General features: G+C 37.7%; 1 protein-coding gene across 2 annotated transcripts in view; it reads left to right on the top strand.

Annotated features, from left to right (window-relative positions):
* The window catches only part of LOC121314758 (retinoic acid receptor beta-like), a 218,895-nt gene that overhangs the window by 157,780 nt on the left and 43,559 nt on the right, over positions 1-17,556 (top strand). For both annotated transcript variants that reach the window (XM_041248407.1, XM_041248408.1), the window contains one exon: positions 12,393-12,534. In XM_041248407.1, the coding sequence (XP_041104341.1) occupies positions 12,393-12,534 (142 nt within the window). The remainder of the gene's footprint in view (positions 1-12,392; positions 12,535-17,556) is intronic.

Below are 17,556 nucleotides of genomic sequence, written 5' to 3'. Positions count from 1 at the left end.
TCCGTTTTCAATCGTAAGGTTTACAATAAGCCTACATATTGAAAAAGGTAACTGTAGCAAAAACACATGCAAAATAAAAAAATAGGAATAACCAGATATATTTCTGAACAATATTAAAAGAAAATACTGAGAGAGAGGGAGAGGGAGAGGGAGAGGGAGAGGGAGAGATTGTAAAGTGAACAGCTGGCCAGTAGTTTTGACAGGGTTTTCTACAAGCAGCACAAAGTACTGACTTTCATATTCTTTGAACAAAGGCTGAAAAGCAAGTCAGTGGTGTGGGTTTTGAACAATGGAAGTATTGTGTGGTGTGTAGAGAAACTTGTGCTTTGGCAGATTGTGATGTCTGTTAGGGCCTTGTTCCTGATACTCAACAATGAAAAGGCGACATTCCTTTACTGGCTGTAAGCTGCAGGGCCTTCTGGCACAGGCTCCTAAGGGTAGAAGAGTTGCCCAGGGCTATTTTGTATGAGAATAGAACTTACTGCAGAATGTTGACAAAAAAAAAAAAAAAAAAAAGGAGCTGCAGAATTTTAGCAAGGCCTCAAAATCAACTGGGTTTATATGTACAGTCGCAACAGCAAAGTCTGCCAGCCTCTGTTGTTAGTTTGCTTTTAAGGATACATAATAGAAAATCTGAACAGCAACCCCTAATGTACTGTAATGTTTTCCAGAAATTTTGAGTCCTTTCTGATATCTTTTTTTTTTTTTACTCCACAGAATTCAAAGACTCTTTGTATAAAGTTTAGGCAAGCTCAAACTGACTGCAAAGTTTTTGAATGTAAAACAGAGGTCATAATCTGTTAAGTATCAGACTATGCAATAGAGTAAGGATGACTTTAGGGTGTGCTATTTCATGAAAATTATATTTTTAGCATTGCCCTTACCAGTTTCCCTTTACCATTGTGTGCATGAATACAGTGTAGGAAGTGCATACAGAATCTTCATCCTTAATTAGTCACAAGTAATAAATACAGAATAGGAATAAAGACATGAAACAAAAACACATTGGAAATGTGAAAAAACACCTACTTATCAAATGTGTTCAGGTATTTATAGTACAGATATCAAAAACACAAGCCAAGTTTCAAGAAACCATTGGGGCAACCTTGCCCAGCACAAAGCAAATAGGCACCACTCTAAAAGCAGTGGGGGTCAAGTTTGCCCTAGTTGTTTCTAAAAACTTGGCTTGTGTTATTTATGCAAGTTTCGTCAGCTTTTATTGCACCAAAAGATAAGCCAAGTTAGTAGAAACAATTCAGGCCTAGCAAAAATTAAACGGGAAAACTCAAAAGACTATTTATTTACACAAATTTTGCAAGAAAAAGTAGTAACAAAACATGTATATGCTTTGAAGTTATGAGGTATTTGCTACAAATTGGCATTGGTGGTTACACACACACACCCGAGATTCACTGGGATTTGTTGGCAGTGGCCAGAGAATGTCCGAAGTACTATACATTTAGTTATGTCGTTGACCGGGCACTGTTGTCAGAGCCAAAGATCAACAGCCACTGACAGCACTCAAAGTGTTTGTTTTATTTGAAACTACAGAGAATTCCTGTCAGGGGCCGGAATTCATGGCACCAAAATAATAACCCTACGTTTTAGTCTTGGCACTTTCACTGCATATTCCCTCTGGTCTCAGCTCACATGCTGACTCAGTCAAACCCACAGTTTCTCATTCAAGTTCAGCGCTGGACTGTCTCTAGTCACCATGCTCATGCACCCTCTTATTACATAACCTCACGTTGTTTCCTGTTGCTGTCCGGCTCATCAACCAGTCACATCCATGCTCTGCAACCCCCGAAAACATACATTCTCTCCACTCATTCACTCACTCCCTCTTCCCTTGCTAAGTAACGGCACGACCGTTCCCCTTACAATACATGCAACATAAAAGACAGAAGAGACAAACTGAACCGACAACAAGTCCTGCAACAAAGCAATTATCTGTGTCGTTACAATATATTTTTTAATTTGAAAGTAAAAATATTTTCAAGCATGGTGACCTTTGTGCAAGCAGGAAACTGGTTTGGGATGTCACTCTGAAGCCAAAATGACCTTAAGAGATCTGCAAAGTTCTGTGTCTGAGATGTGAGTCAGTGATCACACAACAATAATAATCCAGCCCCTATACAAAGCTGGCCTGTATGGACAGGTGGCAAGAAAGAAGCCATTACTCAAAAAGCCTCATCTTAAAGCATGTATGGAGTTTGCGAAAAAGCATGTAGATGATACTGCAGACATGTGGAAAAAGGTTTTATGGTCAGACAAGACAAAAATGGAACTTTTCTGTCTAAATTCCAAGCGTTACGCATGTCTCAAGCCTGACACTGCACGTCACCCAGTCAACACCATCCCATCTGTCAACCTGGTGGTGGCAGCATCATGTTATGGGGATGCTTCTCATCAGCAGGGAATGGGAAGCTTGTCAGTATAGAGGGGAGAATGGATAGTGCAAAGTACAGGTGAATCCTTGAGGAAAACATGTTTGAGTCAGCCAAGACTCTGAAACTGGGGAGGAAATTCACATTTCAGCAGGACAATGACCCGAAGCACTAAGCCAAAGCCACACTGGAGTGGTTGAATAAGTAGAGAATTACTGATCTTGAGCGGCCCAGATGAAGTCCTGACTTGAATCCAATCGAAAATCTATGGCGAGACTTGAAGATTGCAGTCCATCCACGATCCCCAACAAATTTATCAGAGCTGGAGCAATTTCCCTGTGGAAAATGGACAAACATTTCACCATCCTACTGTGCAAACCTAGTAGAGACCTATCCAAAAAGACTCTTAGCAATAATTGCTGCAAAAGGTGCTTCTACCAAGAACTGACTTAAGGGGCTGAATACTTACGGAAGCAGTAAATTTCATTTTGTACATTTTCTTTGCAAGTTTTGCTGACATTTAACCTCCTCCTCATATAGCAGTGTTCAGTTTAACCACTACGGCTTTAAATAAAAAAAAGTTTGTTTGAAAAAATGTGCATAGATAATTTGTAATTCAGCAAAATGTGATATTATTGGTAGGCAGTGAATACTTCTGCAAACCACTGTACATATATGTGGATAAAAGTGCCTGGGGTCTGCAAAAAATATGTTGGGAGAAAAAGGAGGAGGACATTTTTAACTTACTTTGGCGACTTATTTCTCTCACTGTATGACAGGTATTGACTTCTTTTTTCACCTAAGAGTGTTGGGAACTACAAAATAAAAGTGAAATGGTGCTTTTGGCTGATTTACTTTCACTGTGCCAATACCCTGAAAACACGTAAACAATCCTTGCTGTTTCCGGAAATTCTTGCACTTCGCTTATAACTTGTCGTGAGGAACTACCGTTCTTCTCAATGTTAAGCAGCTTGATTTTAAAATATGAGAAAAATAGATACAGTGTTTGTGGCAGGGCAGGGCCCTGTCTGTAAATAATAATAATATTGTTGTGTGGTGATTTGGTGGTGGTTGGCAGGGATGGGCTTAATTTTCTATCCCTGCCAAAATACATGTGAGAATGTGGCTGGAGCTAATTGAATAATTGATAATTAGGCTCCAGCCACATGCTATAAAAAAGGGGGAAATTACTTTGTTTGGTGGAGGTGTTTTGGGGTGAGTGTTACTGTGTTTGTTTGGTATGAAGTTCAGTGAAGGCTCTGCCCAGCCAGAACAGTTATTTGTTGAATCCTTTTATTTTTGGCTCTGCGAGCCGTGTTTGTTTGACTTTACTTTTTGTTATTAAACAACGCAGCAGCGCTTTCACTGCAATTTATTGTCTCCGAGTCTCTGTCCTCCCGGCTATCCTGTCACAGTGTTTTAAATGTAATATATGTTACATGCATGTTACATGTTTCTCAAATACTAAGCATTTAAAAAAATATATATCTCTATCTATCTGTCTATCTATCTATCTATCTATATATATATATATATATATATATATATATATATATATATATATATATATATATATATATATATATATATATATTTCAAAGTTTAATACGTGATTAGGGAATTTATAATATTGTAACTGTGGCAACATACCTTTAAAAAGTTAAGCACCGGATTGAATATTTCTTAATTGTTATAAGTTTATTTGAACACGAGATCCGTCTAAATAATTCAAAGGTAATTTTCTTTGATTTCATATTTATCTTTTAGCATTTTTTTTCTTCTCTTTTTCAGAATTCACCTGCCATTATCTGAGCCTGTGGCATCCTAGTAGTACTAGTATGAAGTAGGAGGCCACCAGAGTTGAAAGGTCACAGCATTATGTGATTTCTTTGAAATTAGAGACACACAGCCTCAGATAATGCCAGGTGGATGCTGATACAGAAAAATGCATGATTAAAGTTACATATTGCAGGAACAGAACTTGTTAAATAATATCTTGGACACAGCTGAGGAGGAACTTCCCAGACAACAGTTATGGTACTCTTCAGTCTGACCTGATTACGTTTCTGGTTTCTGGATGGTAAAGATCGAACACTTATAAATACTGGCTTTTTATTCTGTAATTATCTAGGTAAAGTTTGATTCTGTGTATTGTAGAAGAAAATGTACCTTTTGTGCCAGTAATTTTACAAAACTGAAATAGATGCACGATTGTATTAACACTGCATGTTAAATGTGTTATTGATCTTTCACTCGTATTCAGGTCACAAAAAAATAAAACAGAATTACAAAGCTTAGGCATGCAGGACTGCAGACATTTACTGCGCTTTACAGAAAAACAAATTTCTAGTCAGCTGCAACATATTGTACGGTTAATCAGTGTGTATATGGATTTAAAATTGAATTACAATTGTTTCACAATATTCATTGCTAAATATTTTTTTGTTAAATTAGCAAAAACTCACACATTATTTAACAGAGAATTTGTACAATGCATATGTGCCACATTTAAAATTTATTATACAGCCAAAAAAAAAAAAAACACAGATCTTACAAAGAGGATTACAACAAAAGAGGTTTCAATATATTTATACATACATCCTGAATATTTAAATGGGTCACTTATTAAATCTCTTGTGTAAAAACTATTTTATAATCAGTGCTACAGTACATAAACTGTTATGGCAACCTTTTAAGGGAGTGGAAAAATGCATCACTATACAGTAGTGTGTGCAAGGATGTTAAACAGCCTGCAGCAATTATACTGCACAATGAATTCCATAACTAATTCTACCCAAAGGCAGGGGGAAAGCAGAAACACCCATCTGAGAAGAGATTCTAACGGGATGATGAAGGCCTACCGAAAAACGTGTTCTTAGAAATATAGGTCAGAATGGTTCTTGTCTAATAATGGTAACTTCATAATATGAAGAGAATAATGGAAAACTTTTATATATATATATAATTATATATATATATATATATATATATATATATATATATATATATATATATAGGAACATGTGTTTATTGTCTGCTGTGTAATGAGTGGAAATTATTTAACTTAACCATTTTTGTAAAAACTAAAATAAAACAGATAGCTGATCTGTTGTGTGTGTGAGAGAAGAGGGAGTGTGTTCAGGTGCTGTGGTAATAAAGTGTTAAAACGCTACAGTAGAATCTGGAGATTGGTGTACAATACTGTCACCTGAGTCACATTTTCAGAATGAGGGAACGTCTTTCATTTTGACAGTTTTTGTCTCATGCTGCCTAATTAAAAACATACAGAAACCATATGGACTGTGCAGTCACAGCATTCATTGTGCTTAGCAACAAAAAAAAATAAAGATAAATATTGTAACATGGTACTACTAAAATAACTATACAAATAAAATCATTGTACCTATACTGTACTGCTAAAGCCAGTAGTCATGGCTAAAGGCTTAGTAGTGCTACAACATCTACCGGTGTCTCAGTGGCCAAAGAAAAAAATGGGGATGCAGAAAAAAGACAGGCTTGGGGTTTCCTTAAACCACCACCAGCAGAAGAATCTTACTTATGGAAAACATTAAACCATTTTAATGGTAGCACAATATAAAACAAACACTTTGCTAAAGTGCTTTATTGGCAAGCATGAATGAACTTAGAAAACACCCAACATTTCATGGTTTGTGGTTTACGAGAATATTAATCTTGCCACATTTTTTCTTCCCATCGGTTGAAATTTGGTGAACTATGTTTATTGTCTTCTAATCTCTGTTCTGTTATGCTGTTCTTTTGTTGTAAAGTGACCAGGAGAGATCAATATAGTACATGTGTAGCTGTAAATCATTTAACCATTACAGACTATCAGCCCTTAGAATTAGATTGGAATACAAGTGTGGATTTGACTGTGTTGTTATCATGTGTAAACAGAAGTCCATACATGTTAATAAACACTTAATGTTAATCAGCTCAAACAACCTCCAGATGATACATTGTAAGTGCTGGTGTGAATCATCTTTTACACTCTTAGGGTTTTGCCTAATGTGCACTAAACGTATTGTTCTTGGCATATTAGGCAGCTTTCTTGACTTCAATTTGAAATCAAGTGCTGCACAACCAATTGTATAGTTAAGCGTGTCCCCACCCTAAGTGATGTTTCCAACCCAGTAAATCCAATGTTAATGATGTAAGAACCTCTGTGCTTGCTGACCCAGAGGAAAAGGGACTTTCTCCACTTTCTTAGAAATGTCACAGACCCCTATTGAACAGATGAAAAAAAGTGAATTTGGACCGTTGGAGTCTAAAGGCAAGCGCACGTTCCTGAATTTCATCCTGCCAGATCAGTGTGTCGAGGCTTAGTTGGCAAGCATTTCGGTCACCTCTCAATCACCCCTGGAGGGAATCTGAGAATGTATCCTGATCTGGCAGGTCACACTAATTAAAACAAGCACAGGAGATCCCAAGACATTTTACTACTTGGTGTCATATTTAGAATCAACATTATGCATAAATACTTTAAGCTATGCTACTATAATATGCATGGCAAAAACTAATGACTCCCTCCCTTTGATTTTTTTACAGATTGCTTTATACAGCTAGCGTGTCCCTATGATAAAACTACACCTGTTATTTTGTTATTACTGGGTGGTAATAGTGGGTTTTAACTGTTGATAATGTTATTTGGAGATTTTAGGTATTTATTGTGATGGAGAGGAGGTGAGGACCTCCACGAATACATGTTTTTTTTTTTATATATATATATAATATATAATATATATATATATATTATATATATATATATATATATAAAAGAAAATATTAGGCTAATGGCGATTACCGACGAATGCAACCTCAACGTTGGAGTTTTTACGTGTTTACGTACAAAAGGTTTTCGAACTATAGAGGTTTTTAAAAAAAAAAATTTATGTTATAGTTTTTGTTTCACCAATATAAAAAAACACATATATATATATATCTATATATATATATATATATATATATATTATATATACAATAACATGTTTTTGTGCACGCATGTGTATGTGTATATATATATATATATATATATATATATATATATATATATATATATATATACACACACATTTTTTAGTTGAGGGATGTTATTCTGCTGGTCATACGAAAATACTAGTAATGTTTAAACAGTGTATGATGACCATTTGTGTGTGTTTGTCTTAACTACACAATATGTTTGCTTAGAATAATCAAACAGATACCAGTTGATCTGAGTTAAATATAGGCGGTTTCTAGATGTTTACAGCAGACATTGCAAGCAATGTAATTGTAATCTGACTGTAATTGTAGTAGATGTTTTTTTTTTTATTTTATTATTGCAGGCCACAGCTATACCAGCAGTGGCGATACATATTAAAACGTTGCATGGCGGTTCTGCTTTGGTTCTAATATGGTAACATATTACAATACTGCAAATGGATACCAGCATGATGGTACTGGTTTACAAAGTAGCAAAAACATATTTAAAAAATGGTCCTAATGAATATACCTGATAGACAGTTTTTTTTTTTTTTTTTTTCTTACGTGTGTTTCCTTCAAAGTACTCAGTGAAAAGGGATCTGTTCTGGAAACCAGCTGTCTCAGCTAAAATAATAGATAACATTTAGTCTGTCCTGTTTCTCACCCAGCAGAATCAGCATATCTGTACCAGTCAAGAGGGATTTCAAATAGTAGCAGCCGTCACTTTGTTTTCCATTGAGTTGTAAGTTATTTAACAGCACCTTTCAGAATTATTTTACTTGTGTTTTATAGAGGTTTCACATTCTGGAGTCACAAAGCCTTCCTTTGTACCTGTCAGTTCTTTCTTGGGCTCTTATTTACTCAGTACAGGTTTTTCTTTTAGTGCTGTCTAACCTTGTAGTCACCTCTTCCATGTTCTACAGAGTAATACACAAGCCATACAAAAGTGAACAGTGACTGGCTTTTTTTTTTTTTTTTTTGTATCCACTTGTAATAGAATTACCTCTTCTCTGTGGAGAACTCGAGGTGTAAATAATAGGCTTGATTAATTGCTCTCCTTGGTTGTGAACCCGTGGGGTTTCATGTATCCCTCTTCACTTTCTACAAGATATAAGATGTCAACACAATTAAGAGTGAAAAATAATCTGATTCTTTTTTTTTGCCAGTGGTGAATGCTCAGAGAACACGATGGGATTTGAATAATTTATGGATGGAACTTTCATTTTTTAATCTGTAAATGAGAACACCTAACATGGCATGGCCATGAGTGACACCCTATCCGCCCCCCATTAAGGTAACAAGATGAACGATAACGATTCCAATTAAGATATTGTTTATGGGAGAAATCTGCTCAGGGAAGGGGATTCTAGTCAAAAGGAAGGCTCGGTTTAGCCAGGATAACAGATATGGTCGATGAGGTGTGGTATCTCATTCATCTTGATGCAGATGACAATCACAGCAAAACGTTACGATATCCAAGTCATGCAAATAACAGTACACATGAGCAAAATAAATTATTGAATCATGTGACATTTCTGAGCACATGATGATTTCATACATGAAAATATCTGAAATCTGAAGTTGTTTTGAGTGGGGCTGATTGCATATCTGACTATCCAACAAACACAATGCAGCAAGCAGAACTGTGCAGCAGTGTGTCAAAATGAATAGAAGCTATACCTGTGATAAGTATCTTTCACACCACAGGCGACGCGACATGTGATGCAGGAGCAGCACCAGGGCGGCACTGGAGCGGTGTGGAATAAATATGATTGAATCCTATACTTGCGATTTGGTGTGTGTCAACTAGGAAATCAGAGAACAGCATCAATGCCCTAGATCCAGCAGGATGAAGCAGTATCCAAAATGAGAGAGGAAACCATAATACTTGCCATTCAAAAAATACCCAGAGTTTTATGACAAAGGTCATTGCAATTATAAGGATACAGATTTGAAAGACAACATATATATAAAGTCAATTTTGAAGGAACTGGATAAGCCTGGTATGTATGATTTATTGCCATATATGTTAGAGAAGACACCTGCAATTTCCATATCATGTTAACGAATATGTACCAGTCTTGATCATAGTTCTGTCAGTAGCAACTTTAAACAGTTGTATAGATCTGGCAGTTTTCAAACCTGTCTCTCTGTGTCACTTCTGGTGTGTTTGGTCATGTTGCTGCGAAAGTGTCTCGTTGCCAATTAAAAAATCGCATCGCGTCTGGTGTGTGGAGACCTTTAGAATCAGCCTCCTACACAGTTGCAGTGTGTGCTGTGAAATGGTAATTTTATGGAAATGTTAAAGCTAACCCAGAAATGTGTATTTGGTATGAAACAATATTATGGCCATTTCTGGTTCCACATATGTGTGGGACACTTTGTTTTCAGCAACAGCTGACCTAAAAAGGCAGGAAGCTGTCCGATAAAAATCCCTAGAATGAGCTTTGTTGTGCTGTAAAATAATCAAAACCAAATTTAGCATTTTCCTTTTGTTTTACATGTTTTTATACTTAATGAATACATAAAAGTGCAGATAATAATTATTCGATGAAGTTCACTTTGTTGTGCTCTTGTTTCCTTGGATTGCTTAGCTCATCAAAAAGGATCACACTCTGACAACAAAACTGCTGATCAAATGCTATAATTTAAACATATTATTTAAAGCATACAATTCGGACAGGAGCACAAATTCTGTGGTCCGATTTCACTACTCAAGCTGGCTTGAACGCTAAAGTCTGAATTCAGGCTGGGAGGAAATTATATTGCTAGATGTCAATCAAAAATGTGGTAGGGGGCAGGAACATACCGTAATGGGACTTTTGTCTGGTATTAAATTCAGCGGATTTGCTACCTCGGGGGATTTTGACATTTTTTTAATTGTCATTTTTCACTTAGCACAGTCACAAAGAAAAATGCAACACAGTTTTGCATTTACACTTTTAATTCTGTAAAGATTCAAATAAATGTTTACTTAATGAAATCTGTCTGCTAAAACAGTATCTCATTTACAGTAACTCATTATACTGCAGCAACTTGGAGAACAACAAAGACGGCCTTCTAATCAGTTAGACTAGCAAGCACTGGTAAAATCAGCTCAGTTTGATACGATGCAGAACTAATTTATTTGAATGTTTTGTTTTGTTCACAGGCTTTGTGATACGTGCACAGTGGGTGTCTTTAGTAATTTCTACAATGTATCGACATCAACAATCAACCATTTGGTTACAGACTTTCTAACAAGTCTGGCATAAACAATTTTGGCTGTTACTTAATTAAACCCTTGTTAAAAAAAAAAAAAAAAGAACGAAAAAGTTTACAGTGCCTTCGGGTATCCGATCGCATTAGATCAATTCCAGATTTTTGAACTTCTTTGATGGAAATGTCAGGTCTACTTTTAATGTTTTCAAACAAATTGACTTCATCTCTGCCATTCCACTTTGACATCTGACACAACTTCCCTTGTCCAGCGTTACTTTCCCTGTTCTGCTTACCAGTCTGCCAGAGGTATATGTACAGATAAACAAGAATATCTAGATGGATTTACCTTTTAAATCGTTGACAATTTGACTGTAATACCGCCTGCAGCGAATGCACGTCTTGACCTTTAACTCGCAAGCATTTCCTGCCCAACTCACATGATAACTCGAGTAACTCGGAAAACCATGGAAACGCCTCCTTTTTAACCAACTCGAGCTGTCCATCAACTCGAGTTCTGGGAGAATTCAGACCAATTCAAGCACACTTGTGTCGACTCGAGTTAGCTGTCCGAGGTATAATATTACTGTTGAGATGATGTATCGCTTTTTACTGTGGTCTACCAAAATATCTCTTTGAGAGGATCCTGTTTGATTTATATTGAACTGCTAGTTAAGCCACTGGATACAAATCCATAGAAAGCTGTTCAGCTGGATTGAGAAGACCTGGATAAGTGACTTGGCATACTGCAGCTGTTCACAATGGGGTTCTATTTAGTGAGACTGTATTTCAGCCAAGCATAAGAAATAATTTGTTGAGGTAGTGAAAGGAGTCCATTTGCGATACAACTTAAAATGTCCCATTCATAGCCAAAAACAACACTGAAGAAGCCAGAAATCAGAAAACTGTCACAATTAATATGTAGCTATTGAAGCAAATTGTAATAGAGTTATGTTTACTTACCAGCTAATAAAAATATAAATCAAGCCCATTGTCTGTCTTTTGTGAATTTCTGTGAGCATTTTTGAACTAATAAATAGGAAGTGTTTACTTTGTGTCTAAATGTATTGTAATGTGAGTGTGGTTTTCTATCCAATTTCACCTTAGGACAATTCATAAAGTAAACCTAATGAGCATGTGTGTTTGTGGCTTATGATATTGCACGATAATGCTTGAGATCGTATACTTGGGTCATTCCAACATAAATTACCACTCTGTTTGCACAAAATACCAATTATGTAACTGTCTTTCTTACATTAATTTATTGGAAGATTTAGGACCATAATGGGCATCAATTCATTTATTTTAAACACAGTCATTCAATCTGTTACCATATACAGTATACTGTATTACTTTTACATGATCAAAACTTCCAAAGCCACCCTTTCAGTTTCATTATTGTGAATTGACTGGGAATGGTTTGAAATGCTTAATCTTCAACAGCAGAATAGCACGGAAATGTTGATGTGATGGTCTAGTATTTTCCATGGCTGTTTGTGCATCAGTTTCTATAAATGTTGAAAGCTCAGTGATTAATACATGTGCTGTTCCTATTGTACAATGGTTTGGGATGCTCAGTATTTTATGGCTCGAGTTAAAATACCACTCAGCAGTTTGTACAAAGTGCTCCATTTTGTCATTCCACTGCCAATTCCCCACAATGTGACACAGTCAACTTCTTGGCCTGTAACTAACTGTATTTTAGCAGTCTTTTTTTTGTGTGCTTGGATTTGAAGCCCTGGCATCAAGCATGCTCTGGCACATGTATGAGAAATAAAAAATAAATTGGTTAACATGTCTTTTCTTCTTTTTTTCATGTAATTTCAGGGTTTTTTCCGCAGAAGTATTCAGAAAAACATGATTTATACGTGTCACAGAGATAAAAACTGTGTTATTAACAAGGTCACAAGAAATCGATGCCAGTACTGTCGGCTGCAGAGGTGCTTCGAAGCGGGCATGTCCAAAGAATGTAAGTTTATTCAGTGATATTCACTTCATTACATTTTTTTTTCCTGAAAACCTTTTAAGTTGTTTCTCAACCAACATAATATTGCACAATAGTATGACGATAACTGTACAGTGAACAAAATATAGTATCACTTAGTATCATTTATCTTTCAAGTATATCATAATGTAACTATTCTCTTTTAAAATGTAGAGACAAGGTCAGTATATGCTTTTTTGCAGTTAGCAAGTAAAAACAACAATTACAACAAGCAAACAGTCATTAGTGTATCTTCATTAAATATTTATGCTGTTGATTGCTGAGGTGTGCCAGGGGCATTTCTGTGCATTTAGATGCAGGTGGCACCTTTCTCCTCTCCAGCAGGGCTTATATATGCAAGAACAGGATCACTGACCCTGTACTGACTGTAGGCATCAGTCCCTTATGCTTCCAGTCATTTGTTAGGACTGGAAATACCCATAATAAACTAACCTTTGCAGACTCTTTCAGCATTGAGTGTTTGAAGAATTTGAGCTGACGTTTTTTTTAAGGTTGCATAATCACCATCACTGTGCAGTTTAGAGTGTGTAGCGCAGGGCTTCCCAAACCCGGTCATGGGGACCTCCCTGTGTCTTTTTGTTTTCATTCCAACTGAGCTCTTAGTTACTTCACTAAACCCTTAATTGAACTGATCATTTGCTTAATTAGACCTTTTTATTTGCTTTTACCTTTTAAATAGTTGCAGATTTCTAGTCAGTTGTAACATTTTATAAATCTGCAACTTTTTGGGAGCTTAAAAAAGCTTAAAAAAAGCGTATATCCTATTTATGGAGTAAAACTGCAAAATATAGAGCTGTTCATAGTATATATGGTGGTGGTGGTGGAAGAAAGGTGAGGAAACAGCATTTAAATTAACCAAAGCTTTTTTTATTAATGAAACACACAGGACTGGAACTGACAACAGTCTGCCCCAACCAGGACACTCTGCTGTCTAAATAGAGTCCTAGTGGACCTGGTTGGAGACAGGCAGGAATACAATTTTAAACATTGTGATACATTTATACAAATTAAGTCATTGAAAGAAAACCTATAGAAACATGGACAGAAAATAACCTCTAAGCACATATAACACACACATACTCACTCACTCAGTCCTGGGCCCATGCCAAATCCCCATCCCACACTGCTTGCTGCAATTCTGTCTGCTCAGCTCTGTTCCACCGCCACTGTGTTCAAATATGTTACCCAACTGCACATGTTTATCGTAGTGTATACAGTATGTAGTGCAGTGACAAATTATTTTTCTAATTACGCTGCACTTACTCAAAAGTGGTGATAAAAACATCAGCAAATCAACAATGGTTGGGGGAGAAGGTAAGAGTGGCTTGAAATGTAGTAAATGCTTTGTGAAAATGGATGGCAAAAATGGCGTTTTGGGTGAAACTGTACTTTTGTTTGTTTAAAATGTATTGTTGATAAATTTTTGCTGCTACGGCCATGCTGAATTAATGATTTAATTTGAATTAACGCATGCAGTGTATGTTAGAAAATTCAATCTGTGATGCATTACTGTTAGGAAAAGGGAAATAATTCTGAAATGCATCTAACTGATATAGAGAAAACGATAGGTTACTTACCGTAACTCTGGTTCCCTGAAAGAGAAGATAACCAGCGAAACATACTTATGGGATTGCCTGCCTTAGGTAGGTATTCACTGAGCTCTTTATATCAGAGTTGCCGATAGACTCCTTCCTGGTGTGTCTTCCTCGGTCCCACCTACCGACGGATTAAACAGTCAACCCATGGAAGCCATGTTCTCTTTGCATCGAACCCATGAGGGTGACTGATGCGCCCTCGTTGGCTGGTGGTAGTCTTCTCTTTCAGGGAACCAGGGTTACGGTAAGTAGCCTAACATTCCATTTCAATTCGAAGACGACCACCAAAACATACTTATGGAAAAGTATACCAGAACAGTCTCCCTGGTGGTTCATGTACGCCACTACTGACATGTTGTCCGTGCGGAGAAGGACATGTCTGTTCTGGAGCACAGGAAGGAAATGTTGAAGTTTGAGGTGCTCCCATGCCTTTATTTGTAGGAATGTCCAGTGACCTGACTAGGTTCCGCGGATTCCTCTGCCTGCCCAGACCATCCCTTGACCAGAGTTGGATGCGTCTGTCATCACCAATTGATGGTTGTGTATCACTCCCGTCCTTATTTCATCGCTCAGGTGAGAGGCTTGCCTCCACCAGCACAGGGCTTCCAAGCATAGGTGAGACACGGTCAGCTGACGTTGGCTGTCACACTTGTTGTGTAGCCGAAAGGCACTGAACCACACTTGGATTGGGCATATGCGGTGTAACTCCAGTTGGGTAGCTGATGAAGCTATGGCCATCAGACCCAGTAGTTTTTAACACAACACCAATTGTACTGTGAACCCTTGTTGAACAGGGCCAGACAGTTGTAAATGACAGCTAATCTGTCATCCGTCAGGTAGGCTTGTATTGTAAGGGAATCCAGCAGGAGACCCAAGTAGACCATACTTTGCACCGGTATTAATTGGCTTATTGAGGGTGAGACCCAGCTTCAACAAATGCTTTGTCACAATCGCTGTGTGGGCCACTGCTCCTTCCTGCAACTGGGACAGATCGACCAGTCGTCCAGTAGTTCATCACCCTGGTCCCTTGCAGCCGCTCGCGGTGAGAGTGATGCAGCAATTCCTCTACCGCTGGTCTAAAGGAATGGTCAGGGGAGGTAGGGCTGCTTCTGAAGGAGACCTTTGCATGAGACCACGATTGAAATCGCATCATGGTCCTCCTCAGCAATGCTGACATCTGGTTCTGTAACATCCAGGGTGACCACCGTTGCAGGCGTTATCAGCTGAGCTGGGGCCAGAGAAAGAGCTGAGTCTGCTGCCAGGCCAGGGGCTCACAATGCCACGTACAGCTCAGCCGTGGTAGCAGGGAACGCTGTGCCGGACGTGCAAGCGTGGAATTTAGCTAGGCTTGATGTCTATATGGCCCCAAGGACGTAGTTTAAACACCGGCGGGTGTAGAACGTGGCATGGAGCGCAGAAGCACCTAGCCTTAACGCTGTGTAGTCAACACAGCCTGGGGTAACACATAGCGTACACTGGGGTGGATACATAGCCTTGAGTGGCTGTGGTAGACAATCAGGAGAGCAATAACCTTGTTCTGGACCGCATGCAGTCACACAATGGGGTAGCGTGTACCATATACCACAGTGGAGCACAGGCTCAAGGAGCTGCAGTGTGTCAGACAGGAAGAAAAAGTGTACTGTTTTTTTTTTTTTTTTTAAACTGCCAAGGCAGTAATAGGAAAAAAAATATAGGCTTACACACAAAGCATTTCAGCTATAGGAGAAACACAGTCACCATGCCAGACAAGCTGTAAATTTGTATTATTATTGTTACCAAGCCAGCTGATTCAACTCAACAGCAGGACGCAGTAGAGCTGGGTCCCTGTGGAAGAATCACGCTTGCAGAGAGAGAGAGAGAGAGAGAGAGAGAGAGAGAGAGAGAGAAGCTTAAAGTTATCCAGACTCCGGGCAATGAAAAAGCCAGTATGGGTTGATATTGAAGCTTATTATTTGAGTCAGATACTCAAAAGAAAGTACACAAAATGAAGATTGTGTGCTTAAAAAAGGAAGGAAAGATAATAGGACACCATATCAGTCAGAGATCAGCGACAAACTAGAGGCCCACAGCTCAAGACATTAGCTCGCCTCATTCGTATATAGCTTTCTCGTTGACAAAACAGTCTCAGACTGCAGGGCCTTGAAAATGGTGTGGGAACTAGACTTGGGGGAAGAGTATGAAGAGAAAGAATGGGACAGTATGGTAGGACATATGCTTTGTCCAACGCAGAATGCTAGGTTAAAACTGATGCAGTTTAAGATACGTAATAGATTGTACTGGACTCCTGCTAAAGTGAATAGGCTGGGATTGAGGGATTCTAATATGTGTTGAGGTCTATTAGGTACCTGGGGGAAATAGGTGATATTCTGCATATGTTTTGTGGATGTAATAATTTAAAACATTACTGGCAGGAGTTTATCCAGCAAATTGGGGAAGTAATTGGAACTACAATACTGCTGAACCCGGCATTATGCCTTTTAAATAAAAATAGCACAGCTGATAGTTTGAATGACAGGCAGGTTAAATGAATAATGGTAGCTATAACCACAGCCAAAATAATTATACTGAGACACTGGAAGGATAAAGATCCTCTCATATGTAGAGTGGCAGAAAGCCCTTGTTGAAACTGATTCTGATGAGAGGCTCATATACAGGGTCAATGACAAGATGGAACAATTTGAGAAGATATGGGGCCCACTTCTCCTCTTGATTAACAATTAGTTAATGGAATATATGTGGTGAATGTTAAATGTGAATTGAACAGTCTGGTAGGGTTGGGGGAGGGGGGATACAAAATACAATTCAAATGTATTTGACACAGTAAAATGTACATAGAAAAAAGGATATAACTATGTACATGTTTTATTTTATTTATTTTTTCTTTTCTTTTTGGCTAATAGAACATGTAACAGTGACCTTTATTTCACATACCTTACAATAAATACCTACCTACCTTTATTGATAAAACCACCCTGAACACTCGATTCCAAATTTCCATTTGGATTGAAAATAATGCACGTAATAAAAGTAAGTGAGTATAACATAATACTACTGCAAAAACCTACCCAACCGAGCTTTAAATACCTTTACTGTTAGTGTCAGAAGCAAATTTCAACTGTTGGGCACAATGTTACAAGATTCATCACAGGTTGTAATTTAACATAGTTACTAAAATTGTACTAAACATAGTAACAATGTACATTTTTCTGGGAGAACAAGTTGGGAGGTTACATTGTATATCTGTTTATACAGTGTTCTTACTGCAGCCAAAACATATATCCCCCTCCACAGCGCTTTTTAATTGTTTCTACATTACGTTCGCTGACCCCGAGCGCATGTGTCTGTATTTTAGTTAGTTTATTTATTTTAAAATTTATTTATATCATATATA

The sequence above is a fragment of the Polyodon spathula genome, chromosome 4 (genome assembly GCF_017654505.1).
Source record: "Polyodon spathula isolate WHYD16114869_AA chromosome 4, ASM1765450v1, whole genome shotgun sequence".
NCBI classification, from domain to species: Eukaryota; Metazoa; Chordata; class Actinopteri; order Acipenseriformes; family Polyodontidae; genus Polyodon; species Polyodon spathula.
Note: the sequence above shows the minus strand (reverse complement) of the source record. Positions and strands in the feature narration are given on the sequence as shown.